This window comes from Bufo bufo, chromosome 11, assembly GCF_905171765.1.
Source record: "Bufo bufo chromosome 11, aBufBuf1.1, whole genome shotgun sequence".
In the NCBI taxonomy this organism is placed as follows: domain Eukaryota; kingdom Metazoa; phylum Chordata; class Amphibia; order Anura; family Bufonidae; genus Bufo; species Bufo bufo.
This window is the reverse complement of record NC_053399.1, coordinates 30,449,881-30,473,383: the sequence shown is the minus strand read 5'-3', so window position 1 is coordinate 30,473,383 and position 23,503 is coordinate 30,449,881. Positions and strand designations below refer to the sequence as shown.

At 45.6% G+C, this 23,503-nt stretch overlaps 1 protein-coding gene across 1 annotated transcript in view; it reads right to left on the bottom strand.

Moving 5' to 3' along the window:
• DHRS7 (dehydrogenase/reductase 7) overlaps positions 1–17,606 on the bottom strand; it is a 32,189-nt gene extending 14,583 nt beyond the window's left edge. The window contains exons 1-3 of the mRNA XM_040411209.1: positions 17,400–17,606; positions 15,081–15,233; positions 267–373 (exon numbers count right to left, since the gene is read on the bottom strand). Coding sequence (XP_040267143.1) covers positions 267–373; positions 15,081–15,233; positions 17,400–17,532 — 393 coding nt within the window. The 5' untranslated portion in view covers positions 17,533–17,606. The remainder of the gene's footprint in view (positions 1–266; positions 374–15,080; positions 15,234–17,399) is intronic.
• Between the last annotated feature and the right edge of the window lie 5,897 nt (positions 17,607–23,503).

Here is a 23,503-nt window from a genome sequence, read left to right as displayed (position 1 = left end):
TTGTTGTTTTGTACGTTTTGGCTGCTACTTAGCAATTCCCAAAGAAGGAGCAAGGGTAAAACAAGGAAACAAATTGTTTTTTGCATTTCCGGCCGCTGGGATCAGCATCCTCCAGCACTCCAGCTGTTTGGAAACTACAACTCCCAGAATCCACCTTTCCTTTCTATGAGTAAATGTGCATGCTGGGAGTTGCAATTTGACAACAGCTGAGTGCTAGGTTAATGATCCCTGGCTTAGACCTGGATCACATTATAATGTATACTTACTCTTCCGAAATGTTGGATGACCTTGTCCGTTGCAGACTTGTGCGTACTGAAATCAGTCAGATCGAGAGGAATAACTAACAGATCTTTCTCTTCCAAACTGCTAATCTCTGGTAAGAAAAAAATAAATAAAAAATAAATCATCACATACCAATAATTAATTTTATGTCATAACATGATCATATTGAAGTGTAAGAAGCCAATTAAGCAATAGTCAACGTGATAAACTACAAGTGGCTATAAACAGCATCTGTATTCTGCAGAGCGCAGATCGGGGGAATTTAAATTCTCTGCAGCTGCCTGCACCATTACATTACTTATTATGTAATGCGTTACTTATTCCTGCTGGTAACAGATGCAATTTGGGCAGAGATCTATTGTGAAACTGCAGATCACTCCTCAACGACTGGTACATGGGTCACGACGTATGTGTATACAATCTACAAATGAAACACGACTACGTAGAAAACCGGTGGGTGCTCGGTGTCGTGCTATTTTTGCTGTCAAACATGACAGAATCAGGGCAGAACACCCAACACAGATGTGAGTGAGTAAGGACTCATGCACATGACATGGGCTTATGTCTTCTGTGTGCTGTCTGTATCTGCATGTCCGTTCTGCAAAAGGTAGAACATGTCCTATTCTTGGCCGCAAATGCAGCCTTGCCGCATTGCGGCCCACAAACAGCAGGTCTGCAATACACCGGCACCGGCTGTGTGCACCCCGCATCACGGATGCGGACCCATTCACTTGATAATGAGCCTCTAGGAGCAACAGGGGTGTTGCTGTTACACTTAGAGGCTCTGCTCTCTCTGCAACTGCTGTGCCCTCTGCACTTTGATTGACTTTAGAAGTCAAGGCCAGGTGTGATCATGTGTACACCGCCTGGCCCTGTCAAGGTGTATAGGGTGTCGCAGACAGAGCTGAGCCTCTCGGAGTAATGGCAACGCCCCCATTGCTCCTAGGGGCTCATTTGCATATATTAAAACATCATTGTTCTCAGCAATGCGGACACATCTGAACATGGGACCAACACAGATGCCTTCAGCTGCAGGTCAGCCAGTTTCATGGGTACAAATCTGCCCTTTAAAACCTTACAGAGTTTTGCCCACAGATGGCATGTAACTTTGCAAGCATAAATGCAATTGTGACTCAATTTTTCTTTTACTGTCTAAAAACAGGTGTTTCATACCTTAAAGGGAACCTGTCACCGGAATTTTGTGCATAGAGCTGAGGACATGGTTTGCTAGATGGCCGCTAGCACATCTGCAATACCCAGTCCCCATAGCTCTGTGTGCTTTTATTGTGTAAAAAAAAAACAACACATTTGATACATATGCAAATTAACCTGAGAGGAGTCCTGTCCCTGAGATGAGCCAGGTTCCCTTTAAACCACATCAACTCACAACCAAATCGCACCATAAAATTGTAGACGTAATAGCAAGTCACATGCATTATTCTGGCTGTGTGACCAAAGTCACCGTGTAGCACTAGCCCACATCAGGTACATGCAGCACTGGTAAAAATTTAGGTCAGGGCTACACTGACATTAGTTGCACGACAGCAAGTGAGCTATTGGTCTGGGGCTCGCTGTTGCACAACTATTTTGTGGTGTAAATTGGCTGCAACATTAGTGGTTTGGTTTGGAACACCCATTAGTATTTTATTTTTTTTTTTAAATGCAGACATGTCGCAAGAGAGTCAGTCTACTTACATTTAAAGGGTTTCTCTCATGAGAAATAACGTTATGTAGCTGACTGACATTAGCGATGTGCTAATGTCAGCAGTATATAACAGTATGCTTTATAACTCTCTGCCTGCCGCCGTTCTCTTAAAATAAAGACTTAAAATATGCTAATGAGCCTCTAGGTGCTATTAGGGTGTTGCTTCAGCACCTAGAGGCTCAGTCTACGCACCCTTTGGCACGCCCAGATCCAGTTGATCGACTTTCAAGTTCTTCTCAGTGTCCCATAAATCCCGCACCGTCTTTTAGTATTCGGCACAGGCGCAGTGAGTGAAGGATGTGCTCCTGCTGCCAGCTTCCTCACTGTGCCTGCGCCTAAGGAAGGAAGCCGGCAGCAAGGTCCAGGTTTAAAGGTAAGTACAGCTTTGTTCATGGGGTAGGAGACATTGTCTAACAGGGATTTAAATTTTGCTAGAGTTCTTCTGTCACCCACCTTCTGCACTTGATCAAGGGGACAACATAGGACAGAGCTGGCCTTCTTAATGAGCTCATCTAATCTCTGTCTCTCAGCCACAGATGAGCTGCTCCTCCAACAAACCACACCATAGAAAATGGCTGATGCCACCACTGAGTCAAAGAAGGTCTTTAGGAGCGTCTCCTGCACTCCAAAGGACCTCAGTCTCCTCAACAGATAGAGTCTGCTCTGAACCTTTTTGAAAAGAGCATCAGTGTTATGGCTCCAGTCCAGTTTGTGGTTTAGGTGAACACCCAGGTACTTATAAGAGTCCACCACCTCAATGTCCGTTCCCTGCATGTTCACCGGAACCAAAGCAGAGGGTCTGTGTCTGAGGAAATCCACCACCAGCTCCTTTGTTTTGCCCGCGTTGATCTGGAGCTGGTTCTGCTGACACCAGTCCACAAAATCCTGTGTCCCCTGTCTGTACTCTAAGTCGTCCTCACCTGTGATAAAGCCGACTATGGCAGAGTCATCAGAGAACTTCTGTAGGTGGCAGCCTGGGGAGTTGATGGAGAAGTCTACAGATCAGCTTGTCAGAGACACAACCCTGAGATTTAACAAACTGTGGGTGTTCTGTGAAGTAGTCAAGTATCCAATGTGACAAGCGGTGGTCCACTCCTGCCATCTCCAGGTTGTCCCTCAGAAGTCCAGGTTGGATGGTTTTAAAAGAACTGGAGAGGACTTCCGGTTCCAGCGCTACCATGTGAGGACGCAGCTAGCGGAGCTCCTCAGTAATAGCGGTGCCACGAGCGTCATTGCAAAGCGAAAGGTCGGCTAGAACCCTCTTTAGGGACGTGGGACCGATCCCAGAATATCACTTTCGGTCATATGGATCAGTACCTGCTGAGAAGTGGACAAAAATCCATAAGATCTCAGGGATCCTCCTCACAGAGTTCAGACAAGATGGCAGCCAGTCAACCCTTGAAATTTCAAGATGAAGGCTCGCAGGAACTCACAACACCTCCGGGGGACACGGTCCCACTGGATTATAAGAAACTCGCCACTGAAGTGGCGTTGCGTATCATGCCGGATATACAAAGGACTCTGGAGACCACGATATTGGCCTCGTTTACTTCGCTGAGAGAAGAGGTGGGCCAAAACAGCCTTCAAGTGAACACCTTACAACAAAAGGTAGGCTCTCTGCACTCTCATACTGGGGATTTAAGCTCCACTCTCCAAGCCCAACAACAGGCCCTTCACTATCTACGCGGTAAAATAGAAGACCTAGAGAACAGGTCCTGCCGCAATAATCTGAGAGTGGTGGGCCTACCCGAATCCATCAAACAGTCAGAATTGCTAGATATTTGTGAACGGGAGTTACTGGAAGCCCTGGGTCTGAACTTCTTTTGTTGAATCAAACAAGCTCACAGAGTGGCCCAGACCCCGCTGCACAGAATGGCCTCACTACTGGGAAGGCCTCTCTCGCCCGCAATAGACAGCCGCGCCAAGTTATTTTCAAGTTGTTGGATTTTAACGACAAGGTGGCAATGTTACGCAACTTTCGCAGGAGACAACGCCCGATCTTTCTAAGGGGACACAGAATCGTGCTATTCGAGGATTTCTCTGCGGAGATGGCGAGGAAGCGCAAGGCACTCAGCCCAATATCTACCCGGCTTTATCACAGCAATATTCACTTTCAGCTACTTTTCCCGGCTACACTCAAGATATACCATGCTCAGGGGTCACTTCCATCTAAGACTTACCTGCTGCGGCGGAGGCTCTTCGATCTGCTCCCGAACCTAAGGCCACCTGAACACACCGGCTCGTCACGGAGGTCGCCACCGCATTCTCAGAGGAAATTCACCGGGTGCCAAAGGAGGGTTCGCTCGCTGAGAAGATCAGAAGGAAGATCCAGAAGAGTCAGAAGACGGGAGTCAGATCCGCAGGACAGATCCCCTCATAGATGAACTGCTTCTCCCTAATGTTATAGGGCAGTGGTGGCGAACCTATGGCACGGGTGCCAGAGGTGGCACTCAGAGCCCTCCCTGTGGGCACCCACGCCCTGGAAAAAGTCTAATATGCCTTAGACTTTTCCTGCAATTCATCAGCGCAGGGCGCACTATGAACAGCACAGGCAGCGCACTGAATGTAGGCAGGCTATTATAGCTAAGTGATAAAGTACATGGAAGATACACTATATTGGACTGTAGTATTCATATTCAGGGTAAATTGCTGTGTTGGCACCTTGTGATAAATAAGTGGGTTTTGGGTTACAGTTTGGGCACTCTGTCTCTAAAAGGTTCGCCATCACTGTTATAGGGGATGTTGTGCCAGGTTAGTGGGCAAAGGTTGGGGGGGAAATGAGAAGGTTTGATACCGTGCTTTGTATTTATGTTCGGTACTGATGGATGTTAATGGGTGAGAAGTTTAGTTAGACCTGGGCCACGAGGTTTTCGCATAGTTATATGTCATTTAGTGGTACGCCGAGGAGCTCACCATGGTAGAAAAAAAGAGAAGTCCTTATCTAGATAGGGAAAAGACTCTATATACCCGGCCTATATATCCACGGTTTCATCCTTAGTCTCGCTTAGTCAGGGTATTCGTAGTTACTGTTTTCCCCCTGTTTTTGTTCCTCTCCTTCCCTGCCCTATCTCTTGGGGGTTTTTGTGTGAGGAATAGTGACAACCCAGAGCTGCGATGCTACTCTCCTGGAATGTGAAGGGGATGCGATATCCTCAAAAGTGTTCAAAATTGTTGAGGCACCTGAAACGTTTAAAACCTGATGTAGTCCTACTGCACGAAACTCATTTAGAGGAAAAAGATTTTTTCCGACTGCAGAATCTCTGGGTTCGACGAATATATATGCTTCCTCAGCCAAAGATCACAAAGCTGGTGTACCTACATTGCTTCATAAGAATTTTTAAGGGAAAATACTATCTAAGGCCCATGATGAGGTTGGTAGATGGCATAGGCCAGTGATGGCTAACCTTGGCACTCCAGCTGTGGTAAAACTACAACTCCCAAGATGCCCCGCTTGCTTGCCCTCAGAACTCTATAGAAATAAATGGAGCATGCTGGGAGTCGTAGTTTCACCACAGCTGGAGTGCCAAGGTTAGCCATCACTGGCATAGGCTGTTAATAGAACATGAGGGCTCTCAATATAGTATACACAATGTTTATGCCCCAAATGGAGATAACAAGTCATTTTATGCTCTCCTAGAGAATAGGTTGCACTTAGATGGGGCTCCCAATAAGATCTTGGGAGGGGATCTTAACACGGTAGCTTCCATTCAGGAAGATCGCAGGGGAGCAGACGGGACAGTAAGCGATCAGAGAACCTCGGATATGGTCCTGCAACCATTCATGTCCTCCACTGGACTACGGGATATCTGGCGCTTATTACACCCGGATGACAGGGAATACACTAATTTTTCACACGCCCATCAGGCATGGTCTCGAATTGACTATTTACTTACCTGTACAAGTACAACATGTAGGGTCCATCTGATGCACGCAGAGATACACGAGTTGGTTATCTCTGATCACTCACCCATTTCTACGTTTGCAGAATTCCTACCCAAAGGGGAGTGGATTTTATCTGACGTTTTCCTTCGTTCCTGGCAAAGGACAAAAATTTTAAAGATATCCTGCAAGGTTGGTTGTTTGAGTTTCAAGAGGATAACCCCCCGGGTGCATCAGATGTTTCGACTCATTGGGAAACAGCGAAAGCGGTATTGAAAGGGAGGATAATAGGCTACGTTAGTAATTTGCGCAAAGTAGTCTCCAGACAATACCTGGAAGTTAGCACAGCTCTTAGAACAGCTTATTCAAACTTCCTACGACTGGCTACCGCAAGTCATAAGGAAGCATGGATAGCGGCTAGGGTTGATTTTGAGTGGTGGGCGGACAGCGGACCATGCATAGATCAACATATCAGACGGATCTGTTCCGCTATGGCAATAAATCGGGTAGAATGTTGGCGAACTTAGCAAGAGGTAAGACGCCCCCTACGATTATTACATCCCTGAAGGATAATAGGGGAGCCATCCATACCAATCCTAAACTAAAATAAACTCCTGGGAGAATATTATGCCCGCCTGTATGAGGACACCCAGAGGGATGGTACCGAGGCCACGGAGTTTCTATCAACACTCAAATTGCCAACCATAACTACACAACAACAAGAGACTCTAAGTGCAAAGATCACAGAGGGGGAGATCTTAAACACTGTAAAATCGCTCCACAACGGCAAGGCCCCAGGCCCAGACGGGGTTACGGGAGAATTTTACAAACTAATGCAGGATCAGTTGGTTGCCACCCTAGCAGATTATCACAACCACTTAGGGCTCTTTCACACTTGCGTTCTTTTCTTCCGGCATAGAGTTCCGTCGTCGGGGCTCTATGCCGGAAGAATCCTGATCAGGATTATCCCAATGCATTCTGAATGGAGTGAAATTCGTTCAGGATGCATCAGGATGTCTTCAGTTCCGGAACGGAACGTTTTTTGGCCGGAGAAAATACCGCAGCATGCTGCGCTTTTTGCTCCGGCCAAAAATCCTGAAGACTTGCCGCAAGGCCGGATCCGGAATTAATGCCCATTGAAAGGCATTGATCCGGATCCGGCCTTAAGCTAAACGTCGTTTCGGCGCATTGCCGGATCCGACGTTTAGCTTTTTCTGAATGGTTACCATGGCTGCCGGGACGCTAAAGTCCTGGCAGCCATGGTAAAGTGTAGCGGGGAGTGGGGGAGCAGCATACTTACCGTCCGTGCGGCTCCCGGGGCGTTCCAGAGTGACGTCAGGGCGCCCCAAGCGCATGGATCACGTGATCGCATGGCACGTCATCCATGCGCATGGGGCGCTCTGACGTCATTCTGGAGCGCCCCGGGAGCAGCACGGACTGTAAGTATACCGCTCCCCCGCTCCTACTATGGCAACCAGGACTTTAATAGCGTCCTGGCTGCCATAGTAACACTGAAAGCATTTTGAAGACGGATCCGTCTTCAAATGCTTTCAGTACACTTGCGTTTTTCCGGATCCGACGTGTAATTCCGGCAAGTGGAGTACACGCCGGATCCGGACAACGCAAGTGTGAAAGAGGCCTTACTCAAGACGGGTTGCTTCCCCAATAACACAAATGTAGCCTATATCAAACTGCTATTGAAGCCCAACAAGGATCCTCAGGATCCTAAATCTTACCGCCCAATTTCATTAATCAACCAGGACATGAAGATCTTAACGAAGATCTTGGCAGATAGACTAGGAATATTATTGCCATCGCTGATATGAATCCTACCTGGGAAGGACCTAAAAGGCCGATCGGCGGTGGCCAACGTTAGGAAGGTTCTGGCTACCCTGGACTGGGTACGACACCTCCCCCGTCCAGATACAGCTCCCATTTTGCTAGCCTTGGATGCTGAAAAAGCTTTGATACAGTCAGATGGGACTGGCTGGGGGCGGTGTTGAACAGATTACAGATCTTTGGCAACATACACATCTTCCTAAAAGGTCTTTACACTAGCCCGATGGCGAGAATACACACAGTCCCCCATTTTCCCACTCCAAAGAGGTACCATACAGGGGTGTCCTTTATCCCCGTTGCCATTTGACTTAGCCTTAGAACCCTTAGCTAGACTCTTGGAGGACTCTTGACTTATATTCGGGTATTAGAGTAGGTAAGAAAGAGGACAAATTAGCATTATATGCTGATGACCTATTGATATTTATGTCAACTCCTCAGCAGCACTTGGGGTCCATTGGTAGCTTCAACGTTTTGGCCTTCTCAGAATATAACATCAACTACTCCAAGAGAGAAATTTTGGAGCTCCATGCCAAAAACCCTCCTAGCCTATGGCTATCGAGTGGTTTCACTCATACTACAACTTAAAACAATATATAACGTACCTGGGGTTAAGGATTGGTAGGCTACCTAGCTCATTGTATACCCTCAATTATCCACCGTTGATTGGAAAGATAACAGCGGAACTTGAAAAATGGCATAATCTTCCCTTGTCTTTATTAGGCAGATGCCATTTAAACAAAATGATGAGTTTCTCCAAACTATTGTACCCCCTTCAAACTCTCCCAATCTTGCCAAAACATGCCGACGTTAACATCTTAAACAAGTCTTTCACTAGATTCATATGGGCAGGTTACCGTCCCCGACTCTTTTTGCAAAAACGAATGCTCTGGAAGGTGGAGTAAAGTTCCCAAATATCAGGGGATATAACTTAACCTGCCTAATGAGGCACATCTTGGATTGGGTACACAACACAGATCATTTCTCTAACAGAGAGTTGGAACAGAATCTGGTGGATCCCTGGGATTTGGTATCTTGCTTACATTCCAACCTAGCAGGGCTTCCCCCGGAAATTAAGAATTCAATATTGATAAGAGACACGATAGCGGCTTGGAAAACGATCAGGAAGTAGTTTGGACATTCGTTATCTAAAAGGATGCCGTTGTGGAACCATCCGGAGTTTCCCCAGGGGAGGCACGCAAGTTTCTCCAGAAACTGGATATCCAGAGGGATAGTTAGAGCGGAACATCTGATGCATGCGGGGGGAAAACGATGGCCGTCTCCCAGAGAACTAAAAGGACAAATATCAGCTACCGGGTTCCCACTTTTTGCATATTATGCAGGTTTTGGGATTCTGCAGACATAGGGTGCGGGACTTGTCAAATGAGGCAACTTCAAGCTCTTTTGCTGATATATTAGGGCACTCTTCGCGATTGGTCACGCTCTCAGATCTATATAGGGCATTGTCTGGGAATTTCACAAAAGCAAAACCATCTTCTACACTTTTTAATAAATGGGAAAGTATCACAATGGATGCTTAGATCGGGGAGAAAATCTTGGAAGTATAAACTTACATGCTGAGGAATAAAAACCTGCAGCACAAGACACTATAGGCTGCTGGTTCGGTAAACGTTGCGAATGGTTTGCTGCACAGACTCCGCAGCATCTGCGCCAAGTATGGCCGTGCCCTATTCCGCAAACCCCAACATGACAAAGTCTGCCTTTTCTAATATTTTTATGAACCATGAGTTGTTTTTTTCTCTCAGCAAATATTTGTGCAACTTTTTCCCCCCCATTTTATAGCGTGACTAATCCCTTTAAACCAGGCATGCTCAACCTGCGGCCCTCCAGCTGTTGTAAAACTACAACTCCCACAATGCCCTGCTGTAGGCTGATAGCTGTAGGCTGTTCGGGCATGCTGGGAGATGTAGTTTTGCAACAGCTGGAGGGCCGCAGGTTGAGCATGCCTGCTTTAAACACACAAGCATTTGTCAATGTGTCATCAATGAATAATGGCGGGAAACGCATTTCAAAATGATGCACAATGCCATTTATGGTTTCAACTTCCCAGCTTCTCCCAGATTCCCAAATTGCATCACCCATTGTCCTAAATGTAAAACACCGGCCACGGACTTCTGGTCGGTAGATAAATGGTCCGACTCAGACTCCTCAGTTTTTGGTACTTCCGACTCAGACTCCTCTGTATTTAATATGCAAATGTATTTTATACATTCCGTAAAGGAAAGAAAGGCAACATACATGTCAATACCACAGAACTACTGGCTAGGAGCCGCTGCCTTCTCCTTTGTGTGCTGATCTTCTGCTGAAGATAGGGCAGTGGGAGGATCAAGGACGGGGCATTTATTTTAAAACATGATTTCCCTAGTAGAATCCCATAGTCATGTTTAAAGTTTAAGCTAACAATCTGAGTTTACAAGTTTTTATAGCCTTAGCTGAATGACAGCAGTTAATACAGGCGAGGCATAGGGCTGGCTTCTAGAGTCTCCTCCCATGCAGAAGAAGGGTTTGATGCTGAGGAAAGGCCTGAGCTAGCTGTCCCTCTGTCTCTTTCAGAAGGCTGGTAGCCTGGCCAAAGGCTTGAGGTCCACGGTCGGTAGCTCTGAAATCTGGGTGGCTCCTTGGTCACAGGGCTGGTGACCCATGGTCTGTGACTCAGCATCCCCATCTCAGCGTCTTCTCCTGGTCACTCATGCAGACTGGCATGAGTCTTCCCCTCCAAGTACTGGTCCCTAACTGCAGAACACTAGGGGCTCTAACTGCCTTCCTTATATACCATTTCTAGCTAGACTGGAACCTTCTAGTGGAAGGTGGGGAGTGAAGAAGCTCAGCACAAACAGATAAATTGTTACACTTTCCGTCTCTCATAGACTTACATTAAAGCTTCAATGATACTGAATGGCAATGAAAGCAGTTTTTCCAGGAAAAAAAAAAAAAAAAACAACATTCAAAAGGTCAGTCTGGTTTTGCAGTTACACAGCATTAAACAGTGCATGTTAACTTTTTCCAGTGTATAACTTTGCATAGGGGAAATAGGCAAATGTACAAAAACTTCCAGACTTGAAAGTATCCCTGCTCCAGGGCACTATACACAGCTAGAAAAACAGTTAACCCTTTGTGACAGAATGGCTGAATTTAATAAAGACCAATTGAAAAATGATTTTAGTCCAAAATGAGTAAATTGCTGTCATAAAAAAAATTCTCCCGGATGTGTACATAGCCTTTAAATCTATGCTGATTATGTCAGCAATGAAAATGTTGTAAACTGCGACTGATATATTGCAGATTACATGAACTCTAACAAATAAATTACATAATCCCAAAAAATTGCAGTTTACAAAATAGTTGATGGTGAAGGATTCGCCCGTTACAGATGATGAAATCGATTTAATTTGGTCTGGCAACAAAAACATTGTTTAGGAAATGTTCACATCTTGTTTTTGCTGTTCATCAAGTGAATACGTTTAGACATACAGTAAAAAATAAATAAAATGTACATAAACATATGCAGTTTAGTGGTTATTTATCTTTTTAACATATGTTTGACAGATGTGTCGTTTTTTGTGTTAACAAAAAATGTAAATGTTATTTTTGTGAAACCTTTGAAGTGTATTGAAGGAAGCAAGAAGTATCTGGATAAAAACGGATAAGTTTAGTGGATGTAAACGTATTGACAGGCCTGCCTCTTCATAACTTCTATGCATCCAATGCCAGTTCAAATGTAAGACAGCTTCCTTGCAGCTACCGGCCCTTCTCCTTCGTGCCCACAGTTTTAGACCTGGCGTGAGTAGGGAGAAGTTGCCGCCATGTGCACTTCAAATACGCCTAATTTAGGCGTACTTTAGATTAGGAAATGACCCCCTAAATGTGAACAGCCCCTTAGAACCACACTTCTAAAGTTTTCGTAACAGTGGATAGGGAATTTGAATTCCCCATAGGCGGCTTGGGGCTATGATGTTGCCTGGGGTGATGGACAGGACTTACTTTATTCACAGGTATTGCCTTATATCTATTGATGTTGCATTATCTCTGAGCTATTTGTTGGATTTGGTTGTTTTTCCGGCACACTATTCATTGTATACAATTTTTAAAGCGTTTGTGTCTTTCTTTATTAAATTATACATTTTATACAACTGGATGTGCATTCTTTTGGCGGTTTTCTTGGCCTGGTTTATGTCTAGGTGGTCGCTTATGCCAATGCCTTCAGGGGATCTTCCTGACGGAGATGCGTCTCGAGTCTCGTCTTTTATTGATTGCCGACAATGTTCTGGTAGATTTTCAACAGTTAGGGCTCATGCACACCACCGTAGCCTATTTTGCAGTCCGCAAATTGTGGATCCGCAAAAAATGGATACTGGCCGCGTGCATTCCTCATTTTGTGGAACAGAACGTCTGGCCCATAATAGAACAGTCCTATCCTTGTCCGTAATGTGGACAATAATAGCACATGTTCTGTATTTTTGCGGATGCCACGGAATGGACACGGATACAGGCAGCACATGGTGTGGTGTCCGCATCTTTTGCAGCCCCATAGAAGTGAATGGGTCCGCATCCGACCAGCAAAAAATGCAGATCATGTTCGTGTGCATGAGTCCTAAGTTGAAGGGGTAGCATTTATCTCAAATGGTTTTCAAAGCTTTTTCCCCATTTGCTGAATGTGGTGTCAAAGGAACTGTTTTCCCGAATGCATTTGAATTGCCCAAAAAGAATATTTTTGAGCCAGGGTGGACGTTACAAAAATCCAGATAGCAGTTATTACCGACAGATTACAGAGAGATTGAAACAGCGCAAGGCTTTTTGGATTTTTTAACTGTTGACTTTACAGTCAAATGGACTGAATAATAATATTGATACCTTGATTTTTTTTAAAAAAATTTTCTTCTAAATACTGTGGAAGAGTATACGGACACGGAAACCGCGCCTAATTTATGACGAGACACATGCCGTCGCCTCAAATGAAATCTACACGAGCCAGAAAACAGTCATAGAAGATGCCAAGTGGCTGAGCCACCATCCTACCCCTCTTCTGTTTCAGGAGGCCAACTTTGCGCAATTGGTGTTGAAAAAGTCGCAAACATGCCGTTTCAACTTTTTCACCGCAAGGCTCTGGCACATCTTAATGATAAATCTGGCCCAGTTTCTCTTGCTTGGATCTTTCTGACTGACATGTTTACACACGGCTCTGTGCAGTCTTTATCTTTTATGTCTCCCCCGACATCTCTCTCTGACCTTTACCCCACTCTACTCCCTCCTTTTCCTCGAGGCGAGACTCTTGCATCCTTGTTGTAAATGCAATGTTCGTAACACTTCACATGACCTGATGAACTCACTATTCAAGTGACGAAACGCGTTGCCAATAAAACACCCATTACCTAACTTCGCTTTCACAATGCATCACTGAATTGTACCCACTGGCTGGCAGGCGCTCTTGCACCATATTGCATCAATCCCAAAAATTTGGATAGCATGCGGATGAAAAATACGTGCATAAGAGCTCATGCACACCACAGTATGTATTTTGTGGTCAGGAAAAAAAAAAAAAAAAAAAAACAGATGACCTCCGTGTGACATCTGAGTTGCATCAGTTTTTTTGTCCGATCCTTTGTAACAATGCCTGTCTTTGTCCGCAAAACGGACAAGAATAGGACATGTTCTATTTTTTGGCGGAACGGACATAGACTTTTTTTTTGCAGCCCTATAGTAATGAATGGTTCCGCATACAGGCTGGGGGTGTCATGGATGTGGTGTGGGTGAAAAACTCCACACTGAGCACTGGAGGGAAAGGGATAGGAACGAGGCCTGGAAAACTAGGGTAAAGGAGAAGGTCACCTCCTAGAACAACCCTAATCCAAGTCCTGACTAACTATCAGTATGAACTGACCTTGATGGTAGGAAAGTTCATACATAGGAACCTAGAGCCCTAATACACCCTGTAGGGCCCTGGTATAGGTGACAGGACTTGAGACAACCTATTCCTCCACCAGAAGGATGAACAGGAGTCTCCCTCAGCCCTGGATACAACAGACAGGGGAATACAAACAAACGAAATACAAATAGGAAAGACGACACTTAACTTCATGTGGAGCAAAGGCAGCGCCAGGAGCTCAACCGAGATTCAACACCAGCTAGCCAAGAGCTATAAAACGCACCCCTAGAAGGGGTAAGCAGTAATATATAGGGGAAGTTAAATGACCAAACCAACAACACCTGCCAGAGGTGTGGTCATTACCAAAACAACAGAGACACAAATTATTCACAAGGAACCATTCAGATTAACCCACATGTTACCAGTCTCTCTGATCTCCTGGCCCCTGTCACAGGAGTGTCCGTGACAGTGTGCATGAGCCCTAAGGGTACACATCTACACTGGACAGGGAAATTAAGCATCTGGTTTCTCTGTAACCAGACGTTGCAAAGATTGCCCAAAAATGGGCTGTTTTTATTCCTGTGGTGGCACTGCTGTTGGCATGGCAGCAGGTCTTCCACTGTTTTTAACCCTTGCATTGCAAAGGTTAAAGTCATGATTATAACCTGCGGTATAAACTTACATGCTGAGGAATAAAAACCTGCAGCACAAGACACTATAGGCTGCTGGTTCGGTAAACGTTGCGAATGGTTTGCTGCACAGACTCCGCCGCATCTGCGCCACGTCTGGCCGTGCCCTATTCCGCAAACCCCAACATGACAAAGTCTGCCTTTTCTAATATTTTTATGAACCATGAGTTGTTGTTTTTTTCTTTCAGCAAATATTTGTGCAACTTTTTTTCCCCCATTTTATAGCGTGACTAATCCCTTTAAAGTAAACACACAAGCATGTGTCACATTACGGTAAGGTGGGAGGAAAAATGAAAAAAAAAAAAAAGTTGCAATTTTTTTTTCACACAGCAGGAAACCCAGTTTGCAGCAGAAAATTCTAGCCTCTCTGTGTTCAAGGCAGAAAAATATAAGCTTCTACGGGAAATAACAGACAATCAACGAGTCGTCAGGTATAGTGTTGAGCGAACGTCTGTTTTAAGTTCGGCTTCCGGTTAGCGGAGAATCCAGATATGGATTCCGAATTCCGTTGTGGTCCGTGGTAGCGGAATCAATAATCGGCCATTATTGATTCCGCTACCACTGACCACAACGGAATTCGGAATCCATATCGGGATGCTCCGCTAACCGGAAGCCGAACTTTAGACGCCGAACTTAAAACAGAAGTTCGCTCAACACTAGTCAGGTAGACACCAGGATACACGGCACATATCTGATGTGATGAGGGTCCGGGAAGCGGGACCCCCCACTGACTGCAATATCGCAGGGGCCACAAGTTCAGCTTCACTAGAGAGACTTTACATTTATGTAAGTAAAAATTTCATACCAAGACACTTCTTTTTCACTCTCAACAGTTCCGCTTCTCTTCTGGCAGAAAGGATTACTGAGGCACCTAATTTTACGAGCTGGTAACATAATTCTTCGCCGATACCGCTGGACGCACCGGTGACCCAGACAACGCTACCACGCAGCTTACTTTCTGCAAAAAAAAAAAGATTATTCTTTTTAGATCAATTATTGCACATCACCTATATCCAGTTTCTCCACAGCTGTGGTGGGACTGCAAATCCCACCATGATAGCACAGTGCTGGGGGGAGTGTAGTCCCATAACTTCCAGAGCCATAGTTTGCATTTCTCTTTTTGGGACCCTACAAATATGTAATATATAACACGAGAAGCTGCAGCAAAATGCAGAGACCCCAAAAAAGCCCCTTAAAGGGCATCTGTCAGCAGATCTGTCCCTATGACACTGGCTGACCTGTTACATGTGCGCTTGGCAGCTGAAGATATCTGTGTTGGTCCCATGTTCATATGTGCCCGCATTGCCGAGAAAAATGATGTTTTATTATATGCAAATGAGCCTCTAGGAGCAACGGGGGCGTTGTCATTACACCTAGAGGCTCCGCTCTCTCTGCAACTGCTGCACCCTCTCCAACTTTGATGGGAAGGCCCATGTGAGATCACATTTACACTGCCTGATCCTGTGCATCATACCGCACATGGCCGCAACTATAATAGAAAATGTCTATTCTTGTCAGAATAGGATATGCTCCATCTTCTTCCGTGGAACGGAACCACAGAGGTCTTTTGCGGCGCCGTTGAAGTGAATGGGCCGGCACCCGTTCCGATGCAGACTCATTCATACGGCTGTCTGAATGAGCCGTAAGTCTTATTCCCACGTCAGTGATTTCCATCAGTGATTGTGAGCCAAAACCAGGAGTGGAGCCTCCGCAGAGATAAGGTATAAGCATTCATCTGCTCCTGTTCTGTGTTTAGAGCCGCACCTGGTTTTGGCTCAAAATCACTGACCAAACACTGACCTGTGAATGAGGCCTAAGGCCTAGTTCACACTTTGATGATTTGGTCAGTAATTTCCATCAGTGATTTGAGCCAAAACCAGGTGCGGATCACAGAACAGGTGCAGATCTCTCCCTTATACCTCATCTCTGAGGAGGTTTTGGCTCACAATCACTGTTGGAAATCAAAGAAGTGTGAATTCATCCTAAGGGCTGTTGTAGACGAACATAACGGCTCCGTGCCCGTATTGCGAAACGCAAACGAATTGACCGCATTGACTTGAACGTGTCCGCGAACCGCTAAATATGACAAAAGATAGGACATGTCCTATCTGTTGCGGAGCAAAAGGGCACAGATCGGAAGCCCACGGAAACACTACAAAGCGCTTCCGTGGGCTTTCAGGTCCGCGCCTCCGCAACGCGAAAGACAGGACATGTCCTATCCTTTGTCGTATTTTGTGGATCGCGGACCCATTCAAGTTAGCGGGTCCGCATCCGAACCACGGAGTGCACGCGGTCGGTGCCCGTGAATTGCGGATCCCTTACGTTTGTCTGCATGAGCTCCTCCATGGCTCCAGCAGTAAAAACGTGCCAGAATAACGTATGAGAATTTATTTATTTTTGCCAATTGGTGTTTCCTGCAGTGTATCTTTCCACTAGCGGTTTTTCTTCATGGTGTTTTTCCCCTATAGAGAAGACCATTTAAAAAAGGGGGGGGGGGGAATAACTGAAAAAACGTAATTTTTTTTCACTGATGCCCCTTGAGAAACGGACACGTTAAAAATGGCCCCCCTACAATTGTATGGCAGCTGCAGTCAGTGAAAACTGGACGGCAAAAAAACTGCAGTGTGAATAACCCCATAGATTATTATTGTTCTTAAAACGGACGTGTGACGGTTGTTTTAAAAAACAAAACAAAAAAAAAAAAACAGTGTCATTCATTTGTTTTTAACTGTTGAGTGAACCTAGCCTTAATCCGCCATTTATAGCGCTGCCTCCCTCTGCGGAGATTAGGAGGCAGAAAGGACATGGTCGCTAGAGGGATTTCGGAGAGTCTATCTGCACCGAAAGCTGCGATAAAAAAAATACGCAGTGTGAACAGCACCTAATGAACAAAAACGCTATTAAAAAAACTCCCCCTGTGCGTCCTGCGTTTCATATTTCCGATAGACAGTCAGCTAGCATCTCGAGCTGCCATTTTTGCTGCACAAAAAAAAAAAAAAAACACTCAAAAAGTACAGAAATTTTTTTTTGCACCGCTCCTCAGGGCAGCACACTGGGATACCAGAAGGTGATGATAATAAGGTTATAATACACTCGTGACGCTGTTTTTTCTGCTGATAATTACCTGGGGAACTGCCAAAGCGTTCAGCCCACAGCAAAGTTAAATCTGCATCGGCTTTCATCAGCCTGACGAACTGAACGACGAAGTACAGGAGGCAGCCGAGCGCCAGGACCACACAGCAGGTGAGCAGCTCCATGACCGCAGTCTCCTCAGGCCACACTGTGCGATAACGCTGCTGCCACTTCTGACAGAACGCGTCACGCTGAGCGCCCGCCCGCCCCGCTTACTACAGGAGGGGCGGGGTCACTCTGCAGCTCCTCCCATTATCTTCTAAGCCCTGCAGCGGAAGGCGGGGGTGAAAACAACCCGTGAAACCCCTCCCCGAACTAACATGGCGGCGACGCGCCATGTTACACGGGGGGCGGGGCTTACAGGCATGTTGTGTTACATAAGGGCCGCTCGTTGCCAACATGGAGGCTTGACAGAGCTGCAGCCGTGTAGATGAGTGTCGTCACACTGGAGGAAGGAGGGTGTGCAGCGCCGTGCATACACCGCCCTCTTACTTCTGGATGGAAGCTATCCTGGCGGGATCACAGTCAAATGCTAAGCCGCTCACACTGAGGTGTTGGGGGTTATTTGTAAAGCGTTTCTGCCTCAAGATCTGCTCCAAAAACGCAGGGATCTCAAGTCTCCCGGAGGTTCAGGGAGTCTCCCGCTATTAGATAGCGGCTCCCTGACACCCGCATGTGAGACAATATATCCCGGAAAGGTTTACTGATAGCAGAGAGAGAAGTGACACGACAGAGTTTAGATTACAGGCTGAATTAACCCTTTAGGGTCAAATTGGCTTCTCAAGGAGATATATATGTTAAAGGCACCCCTTCTTCTGTCTCATTCAGTAGCTATAGAACTATTCATAACAGTATAGTGGGGCGCCAGTTACACGTGACCGGTATTACAAGAGTGGCCGTATAGATATGTATATATAACCGTATACAGATTATCTACAACAGCTCAAATGGCAGGTCTAATAGTGTTATATTAGAGCGATATAGAAAACATGCCATAACCATAATGGAATAATATTATTAAAATAAGAAATAAATTAAGTCAAAGGACTTACTTCACCAGGGAGGAGGATGAACAGGATAAACTCAAAACACCTGTCCTCCTTACCTCCCTCGCCTGTAAGATGGATACACACCCCGTCCTCGTGATGGAAGAAAACTTGAGGACGGGGTGTGTATCCATCTTACAGGCGAGGGAGGTAAGGAGGACAGGTGTTTTGAGTTTATCCTGTTCATCCTCCTCCCTGGTGAAGTAAGTCCTTTGACTTAATTTATTTCTTATTTTAATAATATTATTCCATTATGGTTATGGCATGTTTTCTCTATAGCTCTAATATAACACTATTAGACCTGCCATTTGAGCTGTTGTAGATAATCTGTATACGGTTATATATACATAGATTTCTATACGGCCACTCTTGTAATACCGGTCACGTGTAACTGGCGCCCCACTATACTGTTATGTGTATTCTTGCGTATGGCACACTGTTAGTGTTCCTGCGCTTTGTTTCTTTTTAAGTGGGCAGCTGCCTCGCACTGTGGCCAGCCAATCACAAGCTGGTAATCTGACACTAGTTTCGAGTTCTCTGGCGCTTCACCCCTCTTATTCTCCTTTCCCTGTCCCAATCCCCCTTTCCACACATCCACTCCAATTTTTTTCTTTTATCTTTTACGTATATAGAACTATTGAAAGAGATGTATTTTTTTTAAATACATTTATACATTTAACCCTCCATTTTAATTATATTATTTACCCCAGTGTTAAATTCACCCCCCCCCCCCTACAGTGGGGTAGATAATTACACACAGGGTTTTAAAGAATAAACTTCCTGACTCAGACCAAGAGCCGACTCAGCAAGTTAGCAAGTGAATGGAAGCATCCGCGCAGGCGCATTGCAAAACCTAAGCTTCGGTTCACTTGCTTCTTGTCAGCTTAGCGAATGAACCGAAGATTCGATTCATGAATCGGTTCATTTGAATGAACTGATTCAAATGAACCGATTCATGTGAAAGATCCGAACTTCCCATCTCTAGTAGCAGTGTCCCCTTCTCGGGGCGTGCGCACAGTGCAAGAAGAAGCCGATGCCAGCAGTCCGCAACGGCGCATCAGGCTGAGCCTGTGCGCACGCATGGGATCTCAAAGCGGGAGGAGGGAAAGGCGGCACTGGGCACGAACGGCGATGCGTGCGGCTGGGCACAATGCATCCACAGACCTCCCCTGCTTGGGCACCTTAATGATTGACAGGTTAGTAAAACCTGTTTTTCCGCACAATAAAGCCACAAATAGCTTTTATAAGGCCACCTTAGAAATCAGAATGCTACCCTGGACATGAACATATGTTTAGCTCACAGGGCTTATAGGTGGTGACAGAATCCTTTTAATCATATACATAAATATGATAATTTGGGGCAGGGTAATGAGCCCAGTCCTCCACACCATAGAGCAAAGTGTGCAGATACTGAATATGTCTGGAAAATGTAATAAAAAGTTTGTGAAAGAAAATAAAAAAAAACCTCCCTAAAATGAGAAGTGCACCTCCCTGAAAAGTTTTTGCAGGTTGGGATGTCTGAAAACGCCTCAAAACAGCCTCCCGTTTTTTTCAATGTGGAGTTGCATTTGCTTTTTTACACATGAAAAGAAGCAGCATGCCCTATATAGGGCAGAATTAACCCCGAATCTCCCATTGAAGTGAATGGGCAGCAGAAAAAAACTGTTTCATGTAAGTCCATTTTTTATGCAGATCTGCTTCAAAAACCTCAAGCTGAAAATTCAGCTTTTTATTGAACCCATTGGTTAAAAATCACCAGAACCAAGCACAGACACAGTATAAATATATATACACTGCTCAAAAAAATAAAGGGAACACTTAAACAACACAATGTAACTCCAAGTCAATCACACTTCTGTGAAATCAAACTGTCCACTTAGGAAGCAACACTGAGTGACAATCAATTTCACATGCTGTTGTGCAAATGGGATAGACAACAGGTGGAAATTATAGGCAATTAGCAAGACACCCCCAATAAAGGAGTGGCTCTGCAGGTGGTGACCACAGACCACTTCTCAGTTCCTATGCTTCCTGGCTGATGTTTTGGTCACTTTTGAATGCTGCCGGTGCTTTCACTCTAGTGGTAGCATGAGACGGAGTCTACAACCCACACAAGTGGCTCAGGTAGTGCAGCTTATCCAGGATGGCACATCAATGCGAGCTGTGGCAAGAAGGTTTGCTGTGTCTGTCAGCGTAGTGTCCAGAGCATGAAGGCGCTACCAGGAGACAGGCCAGTACATCAGGAGACGTGGAGGAGGCCGTAGGAGGGCAACAACCCAGCAGCAGGACCGCTACCTCCGCCTTTGTGCAAGGAGGAACACTGCCAGAGCCCTGCAAAATGACCTCCAGCAGGCCACAAATGTGCATGTGTCTGCTCAAACGGTCAGAAACAGACTCCATGAGGGGGATATGAAGGCCCGACGTCCACAGGTGGGGGTTGTGCTTACAGCCCAACACCGTGCAGGACGTTTGGCATTTGCCAGAGAACACCAATATTGGCAAATTCGCCACTGGCGCCCTGTGCTCTTCACAGATGAAAGAAGGTTCACACTGAGCACATGTGACAGAGTCTGGAGATGCCGCGGAGAACGTTCTGCTGCCTGCAACATCCTCCAGCATGACCGGTTTGGCATTGGGTCAGTAATGGTGTGGGGCGGCATTTCTTTGGAGGGCTGCACAGCCCTCCATGTGCTCGCCAGAGGTAGCCTGACTGCCATTAGGTACCGAGATCAGATCCTCAGACCCCTTGTGAGACCATATGCTGGTGCGGTTGGCCCTGGGTTCCTCCTAATGCAAGACAATGCTAGACCTCATGTGGCTGGAGTGTGTCAGCAGTTCCTGCAAGACGAAGGCATTGATGCTATGGACTGGCCCGCCCGTTCCCCAGACCTGAATCCAATTGAGCACATCTGGGACATCATGTCTCGCTCTATCCACCAACGTCACGTTGCACCACAGACTGTCCAGGAGTTGGCAGATGCTTTAGTCCAGGTCTGGGAGGAGATCCCTCAGGAGACCGTCTGCCACCTCATCAGAAGCATGCACAGGCGTTGTAGGGAGGTCATACAGGCACGTGGAGGCCACACACACTACTGAGCCTCATTTTGACTTGTTTTAAGGACATTACATCAAAGTTGGATCAGCCTGTAGTGTGTTTTTCCACTTTCATTTTGAGTGTGACTCCAAATCCAGACCTCCATGGGTTGAAAAATTTGATTTCCATTTTATAAATTTTGTGTGATTTATTTTTTTTTTTTTAAATATAATCTTTATTAGATTTTATAATTTTCTTTCCAGTAACAACAACAACATGTCACAATAATATGGCAATTTGACAGGTGTTAATACATGAGGTACATAAATATAAATGTGCATGTAATTGTAAAGCAATAGGAATTATTTTGTGTGATTTTGTTGTCAGCACATTCAACTATGTAAAGAACAAAGTATTTCAGAAGAATATTTAATTAACTCAGATCTAGGATGTGTTATTTTTGTGTTCCCTTTATTTTTTTGAGCAGTGTATATACCTTGCCATATAGGTTTGTACTGTGTGAAACTACAGTTCCCAGTATGGCCATCCATTTCAGAACACTATGATGACATCTCCAGGCCACGACTCATATGTGAGGAATTTGCCACCCAAATTAAACATCATTTTTCTCAGCAATGCGGGCACATATGAACATGGGACCAACACAGATGTCTTCAGCTGCCAAGTGCACATGTAACAGGTCAGCCAGTGTCATAGGTACAAATCTGCTGACAGATGCCCTTTAACATCCACAGGCCCACCAGCAAAGCCATGCTGCCCTCATTTTAGCATCAGTGTCTCCATAGCAGTCATAGTGCCCCCCCCCCCCCCCCCCCCCCCAGTGAGATCAAATAATTACTATATTAAAGGAGTAAAACAGGACTGTTGTCTTCAGTCTCATCTATACGGAAGCATCACTATATACTGATCACTTACCATTGTATATGAGATTGAATCTGTATATACAACTGTTCGCATTTCAGTAACAAATAAACACCCAATAAATACAAAAAATTACATAAAAATATAAAACAATATATTGGTGGTGCTTTATGGATATGTATACAACCAAAAGAAACTGTAGCCGTCACTCTCTAGTATAATTTAGTCCCAAATATCGCATTAACAAACATATAAACAAATAAGTGAACATCCGACAAAATCCATGGGGAAATAAATCGCATTTAGCATGTCCACTATAGATCGATAGACTGGCACCTCTTTCATTCCAAGACCAGTGTTTGTCCGTTGCCATAGGAAACCGGATGAGCTATTTAAACCTCCAATGCACAACTAGCAGACTAACCCTGACGAAGGAGCCCGATAGGCTCTGAAACGCGTAGGTAACAGTCTTTTGTCCTACGGAGGCCACTGTACTCGTACCGGTGACGTCACCGCAAGCGTTTTTTTTCCGGGTAACAGACCAAGCTCCCTCGCGCCGCGCGTGCTTCCGGCCGGGGCCGCGCTGCTGCTGGCAGGTGAGCAAGAAGGACGCCGCGATTTGAAAGGATAACAGCATCTCCATAAGAACAACAAGAGAAATTCAGAAAGAAGAAACAGCATAGTGGAACATTAACCAAGGGAACATTTTGGAGGAAAAACAAGGTACCAACGGCAGTAGCAGGGCCGTCTTTAATATTGATTGGACCCTGGGCAAGAATTTCCTTGGGCCCCCTGAAATGCTAAGGTCCATCTGTCTTCATGAGTGATTATCGCAGGGAAGGCAGGTTAGTTAGTGTACCCGAGCATTAGATTTTAAGACGCCTGTGGCCACCGCGGGGGCACAGGAGGCAGAAGCACAGCTCCCGCACAGCCCGTCTCCCCTTTTCAAATAGAAGACGGGTGGCCCTTAGCAACGCTCATTTCAGAGAGCGCTGCTAAGGGCCATTTCAGCCACAGTTTTCTACTAAAATTACACGTATGTATGGCAGTCCCAGTATCATAGTGCCATCTCCCCCCCCCTCAAAAAAAAAGTGCCAGTATCAAGTGCCTCTCCTCCCCCCCATGTCCCAGTAT